Source organism: Panulirus ornatus, chromosome 39 (genome assembly GCF_036320965.1).
Source record: "Panulirus ornatus isolate Po-2019 chromosome 39, ASM3632096v1, whole genome shotgun sequence".
Classification (NCBI taxonomy): domain Eukaryota; kingdom Metazoa; phylum Arthropoda; class Malacostraca; order Decapoda; family Palinuridae; genus Panulirus; species Panulirus ornatus.
Window position 1 is genome coordinate 14,058,709 of NC_092262.1, and position 18,413 is coordinate 14,077,121.

The window sequence follows — 18,413 nt, forward strand, 5'->3', positions numbered from 1 at the left end:
AAACTCTTGCATTCACCTCCCTAACAACCCCATCTGTAAACAAATTAAACAACCATGGATACATCACGCACCCCTGCCGCAAACTGACATGCACTGGGAACCAATCACTTTCCTCTCTTCTTACTCGGACACATGCCTTACATCCTTGAAAAAAACTTTCACTGCTTCTAGCAACTTAACTCCCACACCATATACTCTTAATACCTTCCACAGAGCATCTCTATCAACTCTATCATATGCCTTCTCCAGATCCATAAATGCTACATACAAATCCATTTGTTTTTCTAAGTATTTCTCACATACATTCTTCAAAGTAAACTCCTGATCCACACATCCTCTACCACATCTGAAACCACACTGCGGTTCCCAATCTGATGCTCTGTACATTCCTTCATCCTCTCAGGCAATACCTTCCCGTATAATTTCCCAAGAATACTCAACTTATACCTCTGTATATACGTTATGAAATACATAAAGTCTGTCCTCAGAGAGGACTTTTGTCAGTGTCTGGAGCCTTTAGAGAAAAGGTCCTAAGGTATGGACAGTAGTGGTCACTAATTGAACAGGGATTGATAATGATGTGGAGCCACCTCACCTCCGTGCTCTGTTGTTGTTGGTCTTGGCAGATTTCTGCATGGACATTGAGCTCTGTTAATGAGCATCTACCAGCATTATAAGTCTTTTAATGGTTGAAGGGGTGACTCTCTATGGATTCACATCATTTTGGAAGATAAAATGGCAGGACAACTCTGACTGAGCATAATGCTCTCTCAAGTGCCCTTAGGACTCAACCTGCATTAGAGTGGTATTTTGTTGTCCTTCAAAACCTATGTATTTTCCTTTTTTTATGTTTATGCTTTTCTATTGATTCATTATGATTTTCTGAAAGATTGAGCATCTTCCACACTTTCTGTTATCTTCAACCAACCTTTTTAAATATTTATTCCATGAGCTGTGTGTGTGTTTCCACACCCTATGTACACAATACCACACTTATGCAAATCATCCTCCATTAATGCAGTATTCCAATGCCATTACAGTCCCTTAACCCAGTGAATGAATTACAACTTAAATCATGAAAATTCTCTGTTGTTCTAAAAAAAAAGAATTAGTTTTGAACTGTTTGGTGTGATCATCCTTTGATATATGATGTTGTTTCCTCCTAGGTCCCGCAATTAAAGAGGAGTTAGTGAGGATGTTGCAGAACCGCTTAGATGAAGCTGTGGTGGAGGCTATTTGCCTGATGCTGTGGAGCAACCCACAGCACAAACTAACCCCAGAGGATGTTCACTTTATTCAACCACCCTATCAACCACCGAAGACTGTTCTCAGGTTAGGTTGTATTTTTGTTTCACCATTTTAATCATGCATTGAGGGAAAGAAGATAATTGGCATACATGGTTTATGAAATTTCAAAAGAGTTAAGACAAAATCAAGTTGTGAGATGGGTAAGAAATTTGGTGTAGATTTACAAGGAACTCATTTCCTTAATCGTAACAGAATGAGCCAGTAATACAACTAACTCTTAGCTCATCCTAGGCTGCATTGCATAGACTAATATTTCTCAGATATTGAATTGAGACCTTTTCATAATCTGTCAGGTCAGAGCAAGTTTATTAGTTAACTTCTGATGCTTTGAAAAAGAACCTCATGTAGTAATTATATCATGGACATATATCATCTTAATTGAAATTTTATGCCTATAGGCCATTTATTTCCATTTTTTTTACTCATGCATCTCTTCTTTTCTCGTACACTTCAAGCATCCGATAATTGACTTTTTTTGGTAGGTTCACAGTTAATGCCCATGCACTTCCATATCTTCAAGCTGTGGGTTATTACCTTCGTCAGAATATGCTTTCTTGTGGCTTTATTCACCCCAAGTTTGCAGATAATTGCCCTGAGCATCATTTCCAGGCAAGTATTTACTGTGTATTGACTAGTGCGGAAAGTTTTGGGTATGTAAAAATACTGGGAATTGAAATTTACTGATGTAGTTGGCAGTGAATTGCAAAGTTAGTCTATTAACTTATCATGGCAAAATCATGGCAAAAGCAACATATTCCTGAGTGAAATGAGAGATCAATTTGAAGTAGTCATCACCCATACTGCAATAGATAGCCACTGAGTGCTCATGAGACACATTCCAAGTTGATATGACCCACTCATTCAAATCATGCATAAACTTAGCTAAGTATCAGTAAGTTTTCCTGCCCTCAGGTTCTAGCTAAGTATCAGTAAGTTTACCTGTTCTCAGATTGTAGCTAAGCATCAGTAAGTTTTCCTGCCCTCAGGATGTAGCATTCCCAGTTGCTCATAATCAAAACCACGTGGCTCTCTTATACAAATCTCTCTTACACATCATCTCATTTTGGAGATGCAACATTTAAAGAAAAAATGTGTAGAGTGTATTTCAACAAGGTTCTACTTAATTAATTTTGATGTCCATATTGTTAGATCTTAAAGGGATACCTTTAAAAGTCTTCTGTTTTACAAGTGTCTTAAGCATAACACTGATTACAAGTTTATCAAACATTACAAGTCTTGCAAGTTTAGTATTCTATTTATGAAAGAGTCTCCTGTCTTGAACAGAGGTTCACAGTGGCACCAAGTTCCAAAAGAGAAATCAGTTTTGAGAAGTGAGAAAACATGCCTTCCAAAGAGCAGCAGATTTTAGTTAATAGAAATGAGTTAAATGAGAGGTATAGCACACTTGATCCTCTTTTTGCAAATTGGTATGAAGTGAAAGATGAAAAAAGTTCTTTGCTTCTTTTAGCATCAGACAGGAGAAGCAGTAATATGACATATTTCAAGTTGGTGTGAGACATCAGTTATTACTTATTTTATTTATTATTTCCTCCAGTTTTTCTCCATTCAAACTTACCTCCCAATTGACTTGTCCCTCAACCCTACTGTACCTAATAACCTTGCGCTTATTCACATTTACTCTCAGCTTTCTTCTTCCACACACTTTACCGAACTCATTCACCAGCTTCTGCAGTTTTTCACTCGAATCAGTCACCAGCGCTGTATCATCAGTGAACAACAACTGACTCACTTCCCAAGCTCTCTCATCCACAACAGACTGCATACGTGCCCCTCTTTCCAAAACTCTTGCATTCACCTCCCTAACAACCCCATCCATAAACAAATTAAACAACCATGGAGACATCATGCACCCCCGCCGCAAACCAACATTCACTGAGAACCAATCACTTTTCTCTCTTCCTACACGTACATGTGCCATACATCCTTGAATAAAACTTTTCACTGCTTCTAACAACTTGCCTCCCACACCATATATTCTTAATATCTTCCACAGAGCATCTCTATCAATTCTATCATATGCCTTCTTCAGATTCATAGATGCTACTTACAAATCCATTTGCTTTTCTAAGTATTTCTCACATACATTCTTCAAAGCAAACACCTGATCCACACATCCTTTACCACTTCTGAAACCACACTGCTCTTCCCCAATCTGATGCTCTGTACATGCTTTCACCCTCTCAATCAATACCTTCCCATATGATTTCCCAGGAATACTCAAGTGAAGTGTTTGGGATATCTGGGAGTGGATTTAGCAGTGGATGGAACCATGGAAGTGGAAGTGAATCATCGGGTGGGAGAGGGGGTGAAAGTTCTGGGAGTGTTGAAAAAAAAAAATGTGTGGAAGTCGAGAAAGTTATCTTGGAAAGCAAAAATGGGTATGTTTGAAGGAATAGTGGTTCCAACAATGTTATATGCTTGTGAGGCATGGGCTATAGATAGAGTTGTGTGGAGGAGGGTGGATGTGCTGGGAATGAGATGTTTGAGGACAATATGTGGTGTGAGGTGGTTTGATCGAGTAAGTAATGAAAGGGCAAGAGAGATGCGTGGTAATAAAAAGAGTGTGGTTGAGAGAGCAGAAGAGGGTGTTTTGAAATGGTTTGATCACATGGAGAGAATGAGTGAGGAAAGATCGACAACTATATAACATTGATGGAACCACTATTCCTACAAACATACCCATTTTTGCTCGCTAAGATAATGTTCTCGCCTTACACACGTTCTTCAATGCTCCCAGAACCTTCGCCCCCTCCCCCACTGGTGACTCACTTCTGCTTCCATGGTTCCATCCGCTGCTGTATCCACTCCCAGTTATCTAAAATACTTCACTTTCTCCAGTTTTTCACCATTCAAACTTACCTCCCAGTTAACTTGTCCCAAAACCCTACTGAAACTAATAACCTTGCTCTTATTCACATTTACTCTCAGCTTTCTTTTTTCTCACACTTTACGAAACTCAGTCACCAACTTCTACGGTTTCTCACCTAAATCGGCCACTAGCACTGTATCATCAACGAACACCAACTGACTCACTTCCCAAGCCCTCTCATCCACAACAGACTGCATACTTGCCACTCTCTCTAAAAGCCTTGCATTCACCTCCCTAACAATCCCATCCATAAACAAATTAAACATCCATGGAGACATTTCACACCCCTGCTGCAAACCGACATTTACTGAGAACCAGTCACTTTCCTCTCTTCCTACTTGTACACTTGTACACTGTTTCTAGCAACTTACCTCCCACACCATATACTCTTAATACCTTCCACAGAGCATCTTTATCAGGTCTATCATATGCCTTCTCCAGATCCATAAATCCTACAGACAAATCCATTTGTTTTTCTAAGTATTTCTCACATACATTCTTCAAAGTAAACACCTGATCCACACATCCTCTACCACCTCTGAAACCACACTGCTCTTCCCCAGTCTGATGCTCTGTCCATGCTTTTACCCTCTCAATCAATACCCTCCCGTATAATTTCCCAGGAATACTCAACAAACTTATACCTCTGTAATTTGAACACTCACCTTTATCCCCTTTGCCTTTGTACAATGGCAGTATGTATGCATTCCGCCAATCCTCAGGCACTTCATCATGAACCATACACACATTGAATATCCTCACCAACCAGTCAACAACACAGTCACCCCTTTTTTAATGAATTCCACTGCAGTACCATCCAAACCCGCTGCCATGCTGGCTTTCATCTTCCACAGAGTTTTCACTACCTTTTTTCTGTTTACCAAACCATTTTCCCTGACCCTCTCATTTTGTACACCACCTTGACCAAAACACCATATATCTGCCACTCTATCATCAAACACATTCAAAAAACCTTCAAAATACTCACTTCATCTTCTCACTTCACCACTACTTGTTATTACCTCCTCATTATCCCCATCATATCAAATGACATAAATCTAAGTGTTTGTTCCAGTAATCTCGCAGACTCAGTTTCTCATGTAACTTTGCAAAGTATTATTTTTTTTTTTATTATACTTTGTCGCTGTCTCCCGCGTTTGCGAGGTAGCGCAAGGAAACAGACGAAAGAAATGGCCCAACCCCCCCCATACACATGTATATACATACGTCCACACACGCAAATATACATACCTACACAGCTTTCCATGCAAAGTATTTTATGTATTTATTATACTTTGTCGCTGTCTCCCACATTAATGGGGTCGCGCAAGGAAAAAGACGAAAGATTGGCCCCACCCACCCACATAAACATGTATATACTTGCACGTCCATACACACACATATATATGCCTATACATTTCAACGTATACATATATATACATTCACAAACATATACATATATACACAAGCACATAATTCATACTTGCTGCCTTTATTCATTCCCGTCGCCACCTCGCCACACATGAAATGACACCCCCCTCCCCTGCACTCGTGCGAGGTAGCGCTAGGAAAAGACAACAAAGGCCACATTTGTTCACACTCAGTCTCTAGCTGTCATGTATAATGCACCGAAACCATGGCTCCCTTTCCACATCCAGGCCCCATAAAACTTTCCATGGTTTACCCCAGATGCTTCACGTGCCCTGGTTCAGTCCATTGACAGCATGTCGACCCTGGTGTACCACATCGTTCCAATTCACTCTATTCCTTGCACACCTTTCACCCTCCTGCATGTTCAGGCCCCAATCACTCAAAATCTTTTTCACTCCCTCCTTCCACCTCCAGTTTGGTCTCCCACTTCTCCTCGTTCCCTCCACCTCTGACACTTATATCCTCTTTGTCAATCTTCCCTCACTCATTCTCTCCATGTGACCAAACCATTTCAATACACCCTCTTCTGCTCTCTCAACCCACACGTCTCTTACCCTTTCATTACTTACTCGATCAAACCACCTCACACCGCATATAGTCCTCAAACATCTCATTTCCAACACATTCTCCCTCCTCCACACGACCCAATCTATAGCCCATGCCTTGCAACCATATATCATTGCTGGAACCACTATTCCTTCAAATATACCCGTCTTTGCTTTCCGAGATAATGTTCTCGCCTTTCACACATTCTTCAACGCTCCCAGAACTTTTGCTTCCTCCCCCACACTGTGACTCACTTCCACTTCCATGGTTCCATCCGCTGCTATGTCCACTCCCAGATATCTAAAACGCTTCACTTCCTCCAGTTTTTCTCCATTCAAACCTACCTCCCAATTGACTTGTCCCTCAACCCTACTGTACCTAATAACCTTGCTCTTATTCACATTTACTCTCAGCTTTCTTCTTTCACACACTTTACCAAACTCAGTCACCAGCTTCTGCAGTTTCTCACCGAATCAGTCACCAGCACTGTATCATCAGCGAACACCAACTGACTCACTTCCCAAGCCCTCTCATCCACAACAGACTGCATACTTGCCCCTCCCTCCAAAACTCTTGCATTCACCTCCCTAACAACCCCATCCATAAACAAATTAAACAACCATGGAGACATCACCCACCCCTACCGCAGACCGACACTCGCTGAGAACCAATCACTTTCCTCTCTTCTTACTCGTACACATGCCTTTCATCTTCGATAAAAACTTTTCACTGCTCCAAGCAACTTGCCTCCCAGACCATATATTCTTAATACCCTCCACAGAGCATCTCTATCAACTCTATCATATACCTTCTCCAGATCCATAAATGCTACATACAAATCTATTTGTTTTTCTAAGTATTTCTCACATACATTCTTCAAAGCAAACACCTGATCCACACATCCTCTATGACTTTTGAGACCACACTGCCCTTCCCCAAAGTATAGTGGATAAAGTGTATAAAGGGAATTGATGTATCTAGTTTTGTCATAAGGTCATCATATTCAGGATATGAAAGTAAAGATATATTATTGTTTCCCATAGAATTTCAGGATATATCTTTCAATGGCTGGAAAAAACATTTTCTTTGCTTCAATTGAACATAGCTTTTGTGCTTTATTGGGTTTCTTATATGCAAATAGAAGAGTTGTATCTGTACAATAGATGGTATATAATAGAAAGGCTCATATGTTTAGTCAGCCTCCGGTTTAATGTAAAGAACTTCATTGGTTGAGGTCAGTGGTTTCCTTCCCTCTTAAGGTTTAGCTTATCATGTAATTCTAGGTTTCTGTCTTTGTAGAGCATTGTCAAATATCAAGATGAATTCTGAAGTAAGCTAAGCTTTCCTCCTTTGAGACTGGTCAGGAGGCTATGATTCATGGTTGATTTATTTTGTAACGTAAAGAATTACATTATACTTTTAAAGGGATTATCTCCTTTGTCTGTCATGTTTTCAGTGCTCAGAATACTCATCAGTCCTCCCATTTCATTGAAAGATGCTTTGCTTCATTGTTGCATGTGCTTCACTTATACCCACAACTGCCACATTCCTTACCTTCGCATTTAAATCACCCATCACTAATACCCGATCTCGTGCACCAGAACTGCTGACTCAGTCACTCATCTGCTTCCAAAACACTTCTCTCTCTAGATCTTTCTTCTCATGGCCAGGCACATAATTTTATGCACTAATAATCACCCATTTCTTGCCACCTACTTTCAGTTTTACCCTCGTCAGTCTAGAATTTACTTCCGTACACTATATCATACAGTCCCACAACTCCTGCTTCAGTAGTGCTACTCCTTCCTTAGCTCTTTTCCCCTCACTAATCTCTGTAAGTTTGAATGGAGAAAAATTGGAGGAAGTGAAGTGTTTTAGACATCTGTTAGTGGACACAGTAGTGAATGGAACCATGGAAGTGGAAGAGAGTCATAGGGTGGGGGAGGAGATGAAGGCTTTGGGAGCACTGAAGACTGGCTGGAAAGAGAGAATGTTATCTGGGAGGGCAAAAATGGGTATGTTTGAAGGAAAAGTGGTCCTAACAATATGGTATGGATGTGAGGCATGGGCTGTTGGTAGGGTTATGCAGATGAGGGTGGATGTGTTGGAAATGATATGTTTGAGGACAATATGTGGTGTGAGTTGGTTTGATCAAGTAATGAAAGGGTAAGAGAGATTTGTGGTAACAAAAAGAGTGTGAGAGAGCAGAAGAGGTTTGGACATATTGAGAGAATGAGTGAGGAAAGGTTGACAAAGAGATGGAGGGAACATGGAGAAGTGGCAGACAAAATTGAAGGTGGAAGGATGGATTGAAAAAAAAATTGAGTGAGCAGGGCCTGAATGTGCAAAAGGGTGAAAGGCATGCACAGAATAGAGTGAGTTGGAACAATTTGGTATACTGGGGTCGACGTACTGTCAGTGGACTGAACCAGAGCATGTGAAATGTCTGTGGGGCCTGGATATGGATAGAGGGCTGTGTTTTTGGTGCATTCTTCATCTGTTTCCTGGCATTACCTCTGATATGGGAAATGGTGATCATGTATGATGATAAATGAGATATATGTATAAAATACTGTTAGTGTGGTTGCAGTCCTTAGCATTAGTGTGAAACATCTTTATGAAATATAATGCATATTCCAGTATGTGCTGTATGTTACATTCAGATATTTTTTTCTATGGTTTGATATTCTTACTTGATTGAATTTGATTCCTTTTTAGGATTTCTCAGCAACAGACCAAGATCTTAGCAGTGAGCCAAACATATTCCTGTTTGTGCGACCCAGGAAGTCTGCTGCCAAGGGCATTGCTTGCATAGCTTTCTCTGTAGTAGATGGTAGCGGATGCATCGTGCAGCATATTAGGTAAGCAAGCACTACCATACATTATTTGCTTTTTAAACAGAATTTTGACATTTTGTACACTGTAAATTTTAGGCACAGCTTTGGGAAAATTGATCCCTGCCATGAAACCAGTGTAGCCTTTAATAAAAACTCCAAATGGAGATGTGTTTTTGTTAAGATTTTACCCCATTTGAAATTACTTATTTTGTACTGTGCAGGGGGGGGAGTTTTACGTTTGTGGGACCCCATCTCTTAAGCATTCTCTGTTATACAACTTCTTAAATTTCTGTATGCTATGTGTATTAACCATTTCTTCAGTCTTTTCATTCCATTGACCCACCACTCTTATGATATGAAAGTACTTACTCTCATCTCTTGTAGCAAGTCTCATGCTTAATTTCATATTTTGTCCTCTGGTTGTTTAGCTTTTCCTTGTTTCTCTTTTTCTTTCTGTTACCATCTTTGTTGCTTTCCAGTGAACCTTCTTTAGATTCTTTGTGCTTCTCTAGATGTGATGATTACACTTGAGAAAAATGTTTTAGTTTTGGCCTTATTATAATGTAAACAGCTTGCTAAATATTTCCTTATCCATGTGCCCTTTTAATGTTTGCTAGCAGACAGTTGGTCTTAACTGTTCTCGTAAGGTGAGGAAAAAATGTCAACTCCAAAGTCTTTCTCACACGCAGATTCCTGCTGGGTATGTATATTCTGCTTGATGATGTTCATATTGAGGTTATTTTCACCATGCCATCCTCATTATTTTACATTCATTAGGGTTGAATTTCACAGACTGTGTATCAGGCCACCTTAGTCATTTTTCTAGGTCCCCCTTTAGGTTGTGGTCCTCTTCACTTCTCTTTCATTTTCCAATATATGGTATAATAGAAATTAAGTTCTCTATAAGTTCTATGATTGTCTTTCCTCTTTGTGTAGATTTCTTTACTGCTCTTATTACATTCTCATTTACCAAATAGTCAAACTCTAGCAGTAGATGATCTTCAATATTGCAGTATCTCTTGGACAGCTGTTCAATATTTTTTTCTAAACTATAAAACTTCACTAGTTTTCCAGTGCTTTTTTAACACTCTGAAGTTTGCAGAACTTCTCCAACACATCAATGGTACATTGAAACATTTTAGGAGTTTTCAGATCAACTTCATGTAGTATATTTATTTATTTATTTATTTTACTTAGTCACAGTCTCCTGCATTAGTGAGGTAGCGCAAGGAAACAGACGAAAGAATGGCCCAACCAACCCACATATCCGTATATATACATAAACGCCCTCACATGCACATATATGTGCCTATACATGTCAACATATACATACATATACATACAAAGCCTTATACATACATACATGTGTACCCATCCACACTTGCTGCCTTCATCCATTCCCATCACCATCTCACCGCACATGAATTGACCCCCCCCCTCTCCCCGCGCTCATGCAAGGTAGTGCTAGGAAAAGACAACAAAGACCACATTTGTTAAAACTTTCCATGGTTTACCCCAGATGCTTCACATACCCTGGTTCAATCCATTGACAGCATATCAGCCACAGTATACCACATCATTCCAATGCACTCTATTCCTTGCATGCCTTTCACCTTCCTGTATGTTCAGACCCCAATCACTCAAAATCTTTTTCACTCCATCCTTCCACCTCCAAATTGGTCTTCCACTTCTCATTTCCTCCACCTCTGACACATATATCCTCTTTGTCAATCTTTCCTCACTCATTCTCTCCATGTGACCAAACCATTTCAATACACCCTCTTCCGCTTAGTCAACCACACTCTTTTTATTACCACACATCTCTATTACCCTTTCATTACATACTCGATCAAACCACCTCACACCACATATTGTCCTCATACATTTCATTTCCAACACATCCACCCTCCTCCGCACAACCCTCTCTATAGCCCACACCTTGCAACCACATAACATTGTTGGAACCACTATTCCTTCAAACATACCTATTTTGCTCTCCGAGAAAATGTTCTCACTTTCCACACATTTGTCAGTGCTCCCAGAACCTTCGCCCCCTCCCTCACCCTGTGACTCACTTCCGCCTCCATGGTTCCACCCGCTGCTAAATCCACTCCCAGATATCCGAAACACTTCTTCCTTCACTTTTTCTTCATTCATACTTACCTCCCAATTTACTTGTCCCTCTACCCTACTGAACCTAATAACCTTGCTGTTATTCACATTTACTCTCAACTTTCTTCTTTCACACACTTTACCAAACTCAGTCACCAACCTTTGCAGTTTCTCACCTGAATCAGCCACCAGTGCTGTATCATCAGAGAACAACAACTGATTTACTTCCCAAGCTGTCTCATCCACAACAGACTGCATACTTGCCCCTCTCTCCAAAACTCTTGCATTCACCTCCCTAACAACCCATCCATAAACAAATTAAACCATGTAGTGTCTGGTAATATTTCAGAACTTGGATGAAGTTTAGTCAGTTTATATTTGTGTATTTAGTCCTTTGTTCTTAACGCTACCTCGCTGACGCGGGAAATGGCGAATAGTATGAAAGAAAGAAGTGAGTCAGACACATAATTGTTTATTTTTTCCTTCCAGTTGCCCACGACCTTCCCAGCATGCTTATCAGGAAGTGTTTTCAAAGCAGGATTTTGAAGCACTCACTCACACTCAAGAATATCAGCCAAGTCCATCCAAGAGCCCTGGTAAGTTCATAAGTCACTTAAAATAGCAAACACCATATCATGTTGTAATTTTTGTTTTTTTTCATATTGAATTATTTAAAAAGGGAGTCATAACCTTTATATGCTCTTACTAAAGATGACATTTTAAAAAGATGACATTTTATGTGATAGACATTAAAGTTATTCATATTAAGTGGTGACAGACAGTGCTTCGTGCACTAGTCCTTAAGATGCTCCACATTGTTAAGAAATAATTGTGTGTGTCTGTTATCTCAGAGCTTTCTCCATGAGATTCAGTGTTGCCTGGTTATATGTTTGTGGAATCTTGCCTATCCCTGATATGATAGTTTTGTACATGCTCTGTGCCCCACAGTCCCTCAAGTTAGGGTGGGATCATGTGCAAATATCTTTTGGTGCCCAAGAATTCTCTCCCTTTTATGTGACAGAGTAATCTTGCCATTTTATGTGCTGTTCATAATATTTGGTACTGTTCATTTCCACAAATTGGTGGCAGAATCACACTTAGCTTCCAGGAAGGTGAGATGATACATTAATGTGTATGAAAGTTTTTCCAAACTTTGGGTGTACTGTGTTGTCATAAGTATTTTGAGAGAAACTAGGCAACAGTTAGAATGGCCTTCTAAGTAATGAGCTGAGATATGCATCTGAGAAGATAGGAAGGTTTGGGTTTTTAAACAGAAGTGAAACTGATGAACAAGGATAATATCTTTGCAATGATATGGGAAGAGTTTCGTAGCCCAGTTGATGCAAAAAGTATCAGAGCAAGAGTAGTCAATTTACAAATGATGGGAAATGGGTAATAGGAGAAGGGAAATACAATTATGTCCCAGCCAAGATATCTTCCACCATATAATGTGCATAGCTGAGAGCATCCCAGCTGGCAAAGAACAACAGATCCCAAGGGAGGAGGCCAGTGTAAAAGCTCTATAAGGCTTTATCTTTTATGCTGACTTTTATATTTGCCATAGTTGGCATTTCAGGACAGGGATAGATGGTGGGCATCCCTCATTTTGCCATCCTGTTCAGTGTCTGTCCGTTCATCCTAAGCAGACCAAAACTGCCTCCCTGTCACTTAGCACATTTAACAGTCCTTCAGAATACTCACTCCATCTTCCTTGCACCTCTTTTTCTTTTACTCCCATTTTCCCTTTTCTCCCCATGCCATGCACCTCCTTCCAAAACATTTATTTGTTCTCAGAAGTTGATTAAAGCTCTCTGTTTCCCAGTATCTCAAATGCTGTTTTTACAGTAATTTTACATTTTTTGACTTCTAACCAGTTTATATTGTTCTCCATGTTCTCCTCTGAATCTCTGGAACCCCTTCCCAGCATGCATCTGTTTCTTGCTAAATGATGTTTATAATATGATAAGGGCTTCTTTCACTGCATCCTATATTCATTACATTTGCTCTGCTGTACATGACATGCATCTTCATACATGTCACCTGCCTGACATGTAATATGCACATCTTATATTTCATTGTTACAGGACCAATGGCAATGTTGCAGTTCAAATTGTGGGAAAGTGGTCGTGTAGACCTTGATGAAGTACGTCGCTACCTTGTAGATTCAACACGCCATGCTCTGTGGGATGTGAACACAGAATACCGTCTTCTTACAGCCCCAATCATGCCATCTTTACCAATGCAGCAGCATACCACACCTGCATCTGAGCCAAGCACACCCAAAAAAGGTATATAAATTTTTTTTTAATTGATTGGCACTGACTGTTTTAAAACTACATATGGAAGTTCATTGTTATTTTGCAAATTAGTTATGTATTTTCATAGATTTGTTTATGGATATTGTCGGTAGTACTTCTTTCAGCTTTTCAGCACTTTTTTTTTTCCAAATATCTTCAAAGCACCATGATTTCCAACTGTGTTTTATTCTCTGGTATTGGAGTCGTCATCAGAGATAGATTTGGAATAATGTCTGGAAGGTGGATGTAAATGTGAGAATTATTTATTTACAGTACGTCAAGTTTTGTTACATTTTTGATATGGCAATAGCTTATGAATGGAATATAAACATTGTTTATTAGACTGAATTAAAGTTTTAGCTCAATATGGATGACAGACTGCTGTTTCTTTCGTGAAATTTATGTATGGTAGAGAAGCTTACTACTGCTACTGTAATGATGCGTACATGATTTTGTTTAGCACTTTTCATGTCCCACCAGGTGCTTGCTATGCCATCATGGTATGGATGCTTACAGGTAGATTCACAAAGTGTGTGTGGGACATTATGTCATCATCTCTGCACCTATCTGTCTGTCTTTCTGTCTTTCCGTTTGTCTATATGTTTGTCTGTAATTGCTTATTTGTATTGTACAGGGAGGGAATTTTCCATAAACTCATGGGACTTCATTTCTTCAACATTTTCTACCATCATACAATTTTTGAAATTCATGTTTGCTGTTTGTCTCTTTTTGGAACCGTCCTTATTAGAATAATAGCTCAAAAAAAATATGCGACAGAAGTGTCTTACTTAAACCATAAACACCCCTTATGAAAGTGATGAACTGACTTGAATTTAGGTTTGTAGTTCATCACTTGTATATTGATTAGGAAAAAGTTGTTTTTATTGAAATTGTTGCAACTGTAGGAATTCTTAATGGTAGGAAGTTAGAACATATTAAATGTATGTATTGGTAATAGACAAATATTAGTGCATGTAGATTTTTGCAAATTAATGAGCTCATTTTATTTTTATGAACATTAGGCACCTGTATAGAAAGCACATGATAGGTTTGATAGGGATGCTTTGTTGAAGGTGTTACAAATAATTAATGTGGGAGGAAACTATGTGTGAGAGTACGGAGGAAGATGAATATTTCTAGGTGAACGTGGGTCTTTTGTCAAGGGTGTGTGATGTCACCATGGATGTTTGATCTGTTTATGGATGGAGTGATGAGGGGGATGAATGTTAGTGTCTTGAAGAGACAGGTAGGTCTGCTGTCTGCTGGGGTTTGGGGGTTCTTGGAGGAGAGTTGGTTACACTTTCCTGATGACATGGATTTTATGGTAGACGAGTGAGAAACTGAAGAATCTGGTGTCTAAGTTGGCAGAGTGTGTGAATGGAAAAAGTTAAGAATGAATGTAAATGAAAGACACTTGGTTAGTCAGGCTGTCCAGTGTATTTATGGTCCAAGGTGAGATACCAAAGAATTGGCAGATTACATGTATAGTGTCCCTTTTACAGGCAAGGGGGAGCAAAGATATGTGTTTGAATTTGAGAGGTATTACCAGGTAGGTTGTATGGGAAAATGATGCACGAAAGAGTTGTTTGAGAAGGAACAGTGTGGTTTCAGGAGAGGTAAAGTGTGTCTGAACCATGTTTTTGTTTTGAAGAATGTGTGTAAGAAATTATTGGAGGAATAGAGCAACATGTATTTGACATTTATGGATATGGAGAAAGCACATGACAGTGTTGACAGAGGTGCATTTAGAAATGTGCTATAGGTTTGTGGATTAATTGGCAAGTTACTAAATGAAGCATAAAGCACATGTGCAGATAGGAAGGGAGAAGGGTGAATAGTTCTCAGCCAGGATAGGTCTGCATCTAAGGTGAATGATGTCACAATATCTGTTTAGGACATGGTTGGGAGGGAGGCTAATGCGAGGGTCTTGGAGCAAGGGGTAGGTTTACATTATGCTGGGAGTGAAGAGGCATGGGAGGTGAATCAGTTGCTGTTTTGCAGGTGGCATGGCTATCTTTAATGGCAGACTCTAGACAGAAACTCAAGATGCTGGTGACAGAGTTTTGGAGTATGTGTGAGAGGAGAACTTGAAAGTGCATGTAGACAGATGAAAGGTGCAGACGGGCTGAAACGGGGTGGTTTTTGTTTATGTTAAGAAAGGGAGGTTCTGAAAGAAATATGATGCCAGGGTGTGGACATAGCAGATTATGGAAACATAGGAGCTGAAATTAGTGGTTCTGGGTGTTTTAAGGAGCATATAGAAAGGTCATTGTCTGTAAGGGCATAGATGTTGAAATTGTGGTGCATCATGATGGTGATATTTAGGTGTGTCTTTGACCTTTAATATTAAGGAAAGAAAGAGGTTAGTGATGAAAATCAAATGAGGTCGATATATGGTGTAAGGCAGGTTGATATTGAGATAAAGGACCTTTTTAGAGAGAAGTTGGTAGTGGCTTAATTTGATTCAGCAGGCCAACCAGGGTGTCCTGAAATAGATCAGACATATGGAGAGAATCAGTGAAAAGAGACTGAAAAAGAGGATGTGTGTGTCAGAAGTAGAGGGAGTTAATGGATGTACCTCCTGTAAGTACTTATGACAAGGTTTAGTGTGAAGTATGGCTATCATGTAGCTGTCATCATTTATCATACTTAGTTTATACTATTGTTTTTACTAACAACACTGGAACCATAGCTTGCAGTCCTTGGTTGGTTTGGTACTTTTATGAGTCAGCCATCATGTTCCTTTTTGAAGGTTTTGATGCTTACTCTGACGTGTTTCATGTCTCACTTCAAGCATCACATTTCCTGATAAATAGCATACATACTGGGACCTTCTTTTGCTATGTCCTATCCTTATTTCATTGCATCTACCTAGATTAAATCTCACTTTCTACCTATCAGACCAACTTTAGAGCTTGTCCAGTTGTATGTTGTTGAATTGTTTTAGTTTCTTATTTCTCACATGACCTAGGCATCATCTGCAAACATGTTTATGTACAGATCTAATCCTTATGGCAAATCATTTACAAACACCAAGAATAGGAGCAGGCATGAGACCTATCCCTGTGGCACTCCTCATGTAATTTCAGCTCATTTTGAGAATGTCTTATGTGTGTCCTTTGTTTTTTTACCAGGTAGCTAATCATCAGTCCAATGAAGGAGTTTACTCCTTATTCTTGCCTGTAGTTATATCCTTAATTGAACTCAGATAGGACACAATGTCAAAGGTTTTTAGGCAGTCTAGGAACACTCAGTTTTCCTGACCATTTCTCTGTTCTAAGACAGAGCTCATCCTAATGTAGAAGCTTGACACATTTGTGATGCAAGACTTCTTGCTATTGCCCTTTCAGAAGGTGATGATGTAGAGCAAAGGCCAAATCATCACTATGGAGAATGCTTTTTTTAAAGTTTATTGAGGTTTTTCATTAAGTCCCTCATCTCTCATTTGGGTATACGTTCTCATGCGCAAAGAGCTTTGTATGGAGGTGAAGATTGTTGATTTTCAAGTATGAAATATTTTTTTAGTGGAGGTGGAGCCTTGTATGCATCTGTGTTTTTCCATCCTTCCCTTTCCCCCAGTCCTTCTAAAGAAAGAAAAGAAAATCTGAGTCCTTATAGTGACGGCCAAGGTTCAGACTCTAGTATTTTGTAAGTGTTTTAGGTTGGTGGCCTGAAGGCACCACCTCACTTTGCCATTGACATCATAGGCCTGGCGAGGCTGTTTTGAGGTTGTAGATGGAACATCACCCAGTCTCTTAGATATTGTGGTGGTTAAAGAGGGTGAAATCCTGGTATATACACCTTGTTTTAGAGAAAACAAAATTAGGAAAATTTTGTTTTATCTCTCCAGTGAGTAAGTGTTCATTTTAATGGTCATACAGTTTTGTTTCTGAGAGAGAAATGGTTTTGCATACTTCAAATTCATCTTAGGTGTTTGTGTCATGGTTAAAATATAGCTAACTTTTGTATTAAGGAATTGGAACATGCGTTATCACTCAGTATTTAGATTCATGTAATGAAAGAAGTTGCAAATTCTGGTGATTTAAATCTGTGCTAGATGATAGCTAAGGTTATAATACATTTGTTCCGTTAAGTATTTTCCATAAAGGATTGCCATGGTCTTTTACTAACTGAATATAGAAATACAAGGTCCAGCAGTGAGGTCAGTGAGCATGCTGGAGAAACGGACTCAACCAACAGAGGATCGCACACGTTCAGTTTCGATCTCGGGTGTGCCTCCTCATGTATGTCTCCCACGAATGGCAAACAAATTTGGGAGTAAGTCAGTAGTTACGTGAGAATATTGTGTATATATGTTCATTTATAGTATTGTGTATATATGTTGATGACAAGCAACATGTATATAGTCCAGTGTTGAATACCTGCAGTGGTTTCTTAATTTAGTAAGTTTTATGAAATTCTACTGGTGCATTTTGGATGAAATTTAGTTTTTAAATGAATTGTTTATATGAAGTGATAAATACAGTTAAAGACATACAGGCAGATTTAATAGTTTCATTGCAGAATAAGTGAATTCATGTATACCAGCCTTTTATAAAAGGTTATGCTACATTATACTGGACTTATGCATGATTGATTAGCATGCTTTTATGATATGCATGATACCTAGCCTGCATTGAACTGACTGTGAGATAGATCTACATCTGTAAAGAATTTTATTATTCCAGGATTTACGTAGAAGTACAGAAATTAAGAAACTCATAAACTGTTATCAGATTCATTTGAATTGGTGACTTTTTTTCCATAAACTTGAAGAAAGTACCTCAGCTTTTATTTTTGTGATGCTAACCATTTGTGTAACTCACACATGAACATATTGTTGCCTGGGTAGCTAGGGAAACACTTGTTTTTTATTGGTTTTAAACAACCAAAGAACCTCTTTTATAGGGCTCCTGCATCTTTGGAGCTGCACACTCTGCAGGAACAAAGGAGGAACAGAATCCTTCAGAGTAAAAAGGGTTTCGAGGAGAC

At 39.2% G+C, this 18,413-nt stretch overlaps 1 protein-coding gene across 1 annotated transcript in view; it reads left to right on the forward strand.

Moving 5' to 3' along the window:
• The window catches only part of LOC139761194 (KICSTOR complex protein SZT2-like), a 388,469-nt gene that overhangs the window by 225,653 nt on the left and 144,403 nt on the right, over nucleotides 1-18,413 (forward strand). Inside the window, exons 45-50 of the mRNA XM_071685224.1 lie at nucleotides 1,167-1,332; nucleotides 1,791-1,917; nucleotides 8,894-9,036; nucleotides 11,614-11,720; nucleotides 13,209-13,412; nucleotides 17,571-17,699. Of these exons, the coding sequence (XP_071541325.1) occupies nucleotides 1,167-1,332; nucleotides 1,791-1,917; nucleotides 8,894-9,036; nucleotides 11,614-11,720; nucleotides 13,209-13,412; nucleotides 17,571-17,699 (876 nt within the window). The remainder of the gene's footprint in view (nucleotides 1-1,166; nucleotides 1,333-1,790; nucleotides 1,918-8,893; nucleotides 9,037-11,613; nucleotides 11,721-13,208; nucleotides 13,413-17,570; nucleotides 17,700-18,413) is intronic.